The sequence below is a fragment of the Astatotilapia calliptera genome, chromosome 1, assembly GCF_964374335.1.
Source record: "Astatotilapia calliptera chromosome 1, fAstCal68.1, whole genome shotgun sequence".
NCBI classification, from domain to species: Eukaryota; Metazoa; Chordata; class Actinopteri; order Cichliformes; family Cichlidae; genus Astatotilapia; species Astatotilapia calliptera.
Window position 1 is genome coordinate 13,074,776 of NC_137422.1, and position 4,548 is coordinate 13,079,323.

General features: G+C 37.6%; 1 protein-coding gene across 3 annotated transcripts; it reads right to left on the reverse strand.

Annotated features, from left to right (window-relative positions):
• Window positions 1-429: 429 nt before the first annotated feature.
• On the reverse strand, window positions 430-3,118 carry LOC113018553 (SUN domain-containing protein 2-like). Of its 3 annotated transcripts, none has more exons than XM_026161771.2 (9): window positions 2,862-3,118; window positions 2,357-2,447; window positions 2,075-2,229; window positions 1,917-1,972; window positions 1,666-1,801; window positions 1,451-1,578; window positions 1,175-1,348; window positions 990-1,079; window positions 430-794 (listed from the first exon to the last, which is right to left on the reverse strand). In XM_026161771.2, the coding sequence occupies exons 2-9, from the start codon at window positions 2,443-2,445 to the stop codon at window positions 672-674; spliced, it is 951 nt and encodes a 316-aa protein (XP_026017556.1). In that variant the 5' UTR covers window positions 2,446-2,447; window positions 2,862-3,118; the 3' UTR covers window positions 430-671. The 3 variants fall into 3 exon arrangements, with proteins under 3 accessions (XP_026017556.1, XP_026017464.1, XP_026017638.1); XM_026161679.2 differs by lacking the exon at window positions 2,862-3,118 and adding an exon at window positions 2,575-2,714; XM_026161853.2 differs by lacking the exon at window positions 2,862-3,118 and adding an exon at window positions 2,575-2,714 and having other exon boundaries at window positions 663-794; window positions 1,043-1,079.
• Between the last annotated feature and the right edge of the window lie 1,430 nt (window positions 3,119-4,548).

The following is a 4,548-nucleotide window of genomic DNA, read 5'->3' on the forward strand; positions in this document are numbered from 1 at the left end:
ATAATATTATATATATATATGATAATAATCCATAATTATGTGGATATACATATCAAATATCAGTTTTTAGTGATATATACATCTATAAATTCTTATTGTTTAGAATAAATCTGCAGCAAAAGTTATGATGGTAACAGTGGTACCCAGGGTAAGTAGTAAGCCACCTTTGTACACCTGAAAACCCATTCAAACCTCAAGTCTCCTCATTAATCCTTAAATCCTATTTCACAGTATAAGTCTGTCATATCAGAGCACATTCAACATAGACTTGAATTTTATTAAGGGGAAAACCGTGTGGCTCTAGTGCTTTTCATCTGTCTTACTGTTCAGTACGTGAAATCTAAACAGATTGTTCGAGGTGTTTTGTAATTAGTAATTTTGTATCATAATATACACAGTCATTTAAGAACTTTCAAAGGACACACATGATTTTTTTTTAAAGCAATGTTTTAATAAATTAAATTAAATAAATGAAATGAAATGAAATGAAATGAAAAATATTTAATTAAAAAAGAAAAAGGAAAGAGAGAAAACCCCAACAATATGACGACCGGCTGGGTGTGAGGCGCATCAGACTACAAACTGTTAACTAGAGTTACGTGGAGGACGGATGTTTCTCTCTTTTTCCATTTATACTTAACTCCACCACAGTCCTGCATGTCTCCACAGTTTTAGTGTTCATGCCATGCTAGTTTGCCATGAACTCTAAAACTGTAGATACACGAGTACTGGGAGTTGCCCCAGTTGTCATGAATCCGTAGTGTCACGTACTTCACCACACTGATGTTAGATTCCTGTGAGACAAGAAAGATAAATAACAGTTAGTTGAACAAAACCAATGTGACTGTTAAAAAGGTGACAAGATGGTAAAATCAGAGATATTATCATTACTACAAGAGGATATAGGGGATAATCTACAATTATTATTTTCTAAAAAGTTGGTAAAAAAAAAGTGTATGTGCATGTGAACAATGACACAGTGGCCTCACGGCTATCTTAAATGTTTGAAGCGGCCCTCCCTTTGGGTCATATTGAAAGGTACCCAGATAAATGACTGGATCCTCAGCATGTTGATTTCCCTGAGACACAAAGAGATGCATATCAAGTTTTTCTATAACACACTGTAATGTATGCAGAAGTTCAATCGTGTGGTACTGAGGAATCTGTGACTTACAAATACTGAAAACTTCCTGGGCGCACTTGACACGGTCAGATATGGAGATAGCATCTGTGGTATGTGCCCCAGTGACACGTGGCTGATCGTGATGTATTGGGCCAGGCCAATTGAAATCTGTCCCTGGCTACCACCAAATGCCCAGCACTGACCTGGAAGCATTGGTGCCCGGCCCTAAAGAGGGGAACCAAAAGGAAAATAGAGTTGAGTAAAGGGCAAAGCAGTCGGGCTGTTATATCATGACATATTTTGCTTTGTGGAATACGTTTTTTTTACCTCAAGAAGGATTCTTGGGCTTCTGTATGGTCGCTGGTTGGGACAAATCAACGTGAAACCAAAGATTCGTAGCACCGGTTTATCAGGGGGATAGCTTTCTGACGTCTTATCGTAAATTATTCTAGCTCCTATAGATAAAAAACAGTGAGAAAGAAATTCCAAAACAACAACATATTTTCTTTGGACCTAACTGACAGTTTGAGTTTCTGACTTACCGAGTGACTCCAGGGCAAAGTTTGGCATCCTGTCTGCCACCGGAACTAGAAAGTCTATTTTCTCTTTCAGACTGGCCAGTTCACTTTGAAGCTCCTCGAGTTGTTTCCAAGCCTGCTTGGAGCTTGTAGTGAATATCTATAATTGCAAAAAGAATTTGTTTATGTTTAATGTAAACACCTTTACAATATTACTTTCTGTTCAGGATTGTTTTCCTTTTATTGTTCTTCTAAACTGCATAAGTACGCCATACCTTTGTCATGATGACAGAGGGGATGCCGGTGAAAACTGCCAGACTGAAGAGTAGACCTGGTGGATGAAGAGAAATCATGTGATAAGACGTTAATTCAAAAGAAAATCACATATTGCTACTGGAGAGGATGTAATGGTTTGTGGAAAGGGATCATTTACCAAAAGAGAAGACCAGAAAGATGAGGAGAAATGTCTTTCTTTTTGTTGAGCCACATCCAGGCTCTGCGTCACTTGTGCAAATTTTATGCTCCAAGTCATGTTCAAAGTGACGTTCTTCGCCGTTTCGGAAATGAAATCGACGCCTTTTGAAAACTCTGAATGAAATAAAACCAAATGAGAACAAAAGTCTGCTTGAGAACTGCTGACTGTTTAATGAAAGCATACATGACATGGGTGTATACACACGTTTGACAGCAAAAAAATATGCATACAAACACTTACCTATACAGTCTCTCCTTATAGGAGATGACTGGTTTGCCGGTGCTATTATAATAGCCATTAGACTGTAACCGACTGCTTCTTTTCAGCATAGCTGTGAAAGACAAATATGGAAAGAATTGTTTTTTTAAATACAAATATAGAACATATATTGTGCAACAAAATCTTACAGACCTTGTTGCCTTCTTTGGGAAATCATATTTTAAAGATTTGGTACTTACTTTCACCAAATAATCAGAATAATCAGTAAAGTCAGATAAACGGGATTCGTTGCAGTTAATGCTGTCCTATCGAGACTTCTTGCTGCTAAGTTAATCTTGCGAATTTTTGACGTCATACGAAATGCTTTGCTCTTTCCACCTTATGACGTACACGTGTTCCTAGCGCATGCGCACAGAAGGTAAACAACTCCGCTAACGGTAGGTACAATATCTGGGTTGGGTTGAAATGCTCTTCAAATGTTCCAGCTTTAATCTCTCTTATGTTGACGTGATTCGACACTACTTACCATTAAGCTGCGTACACACTGGAAGCTATTTGGTCCTCGCACATCGCTATGCAGCTGCCAGCCGGTCCCATGCGGATGTCCGAGGCTCCGGTTGCCTAGGTGACCGTTTGTTTACGAGCAGGAAAGAGGAAAAAAAGTTGGAATAAATTGCGATGAGCTGTGAAATCAATTTAGTGTCCTCTTTTTTCCATGCAGAACCCTTATGAGGCAGATCTCTTTTGTTTGTGTCCATGATTTATATAGTCTGATAACAACTCCAACAACCAGAGTGCTCATACCTCTCGCATTGCTCAACTGCAGCAATACAGTGGTTTGCATATTGTCATGAGTGTGTGAATGGGGCTCAGGCGAGTGAGAATTGATATCAGCCACTAAGAAATGCTTGCTCTTCTATGCATATGTTCTCTGAGGGTTTTAGTTGCCCCGTAAATGCAAATAGCAGGCTGGTATATTTGACATAATGTGCAATTATGAGTCACATTGGAATTTTACTCTCAGTCTCATCCACTTTTCTGTTTGCAGCGTATGATGTGCAGCAGACATGCTCATAAAATCCCACAGAGTAGGAGGACTTTAGACATAAAGTATGTTGTTCGTCTTTAGGAGAAGAAAAAAGATTAAGATTTTTCAGGATTAATGAGCTTTAATTACTTTATGAGATATATAATATTTGATTTGGTTGAGTAAGCAACCTACATTGTCAGAAAGATAAATTGTTAGGTCTATATGATTGTAATAAAGGAAAATAGCCGCTGGTAGTGCAATTGTACCTTTTTCTCTTTATTCACAAAGGCTGTCGATTTGGTTGGAATACTCAGATCTGTGGCTGCTGACATGCCTCAGTGTGAGTGCACTCTTAGCACTCTGTGTTTGTCAAACACCAATTAATTATTTATATTTATTTTTTGCAACTTCCTTTTATTAAATCATACATTTCATAAGTCAGACATTCTCTGAGATTAGTGGCTCCAGTATATTGCTCTGACCAACCAAACACAGCAAGATCAGACTGTGAACAAGCTCTGAGCGAGGCCTGTTATCAGAATCACCGTTCCGTTTCTGATTCATTATACTGGTTAACTGAAACATATTTATTTTTCTTTATTTTTTTATTTAACATGCCAGTATTGAGCAATTGAGCATGCCTAACTCTCATTAAAACCAAATATAAGTTATGCTAACTGGTACATATTCATGTTTAATATGTTTTGTTATATTTTGATTTGTTTTTAAAAAAAAAATGATTTATGAAATGCTGAACAGGTCACTTCAAGTATGTGTCATATTTGTGTGACACTGTTGAGCGAATGTGATTAAATAATAATGATATCTTGATTAAAGTATGATGTAAGCCCAGTGTGCAGGGCTGTTATATGCCTAATGGGGAAGGTGGTGACATATTACTAATTGTTATGTTCATATCAAGGTTTTAGCTGTTAATTTAATTATAATCTCAGCTGTGGGTTAAGGTTTATCTGGGAAATTCTGTAAGAGGTTGAAAATGGATATACACTTAAACAATGTTTTGTTTTGTTTTTGTGTACCACACAGGTCTGCTGTTGAGACGGAAACATTACATGCCTTATTACACTCGTGCCACATGGTGGCAGCAAAAACTCGCCAGTTGCACAGTGAGCAGCAAGTGCCTGCTGAACAAAGATAAAAACTCACTAACAGTGTCTATTTA

Coding starts and splice junctions, on each gene's coding strand:
- LOC113018553 (XM_026161771.2), bottom strand. CDS start 2,445: ATGCTGAAAAGAAGCAGTCGGTTACAGTCTAATGGCTATTATAATAGC. Junction 2,230..2,356: donor TATAAGGAGAGACTGTATAG/GTAAGTGTTTGT, acceptor TATTTCATTCAG/AGTTTTCAAAAGGCGTCGAT. Junction 1,579..1,665: donor CTTTGCCCTGGAGTCACTCG/GTAAGTCAGAAA, acceptor TTTTATCTATAG/GAGCTAGAATAATTTACGAT.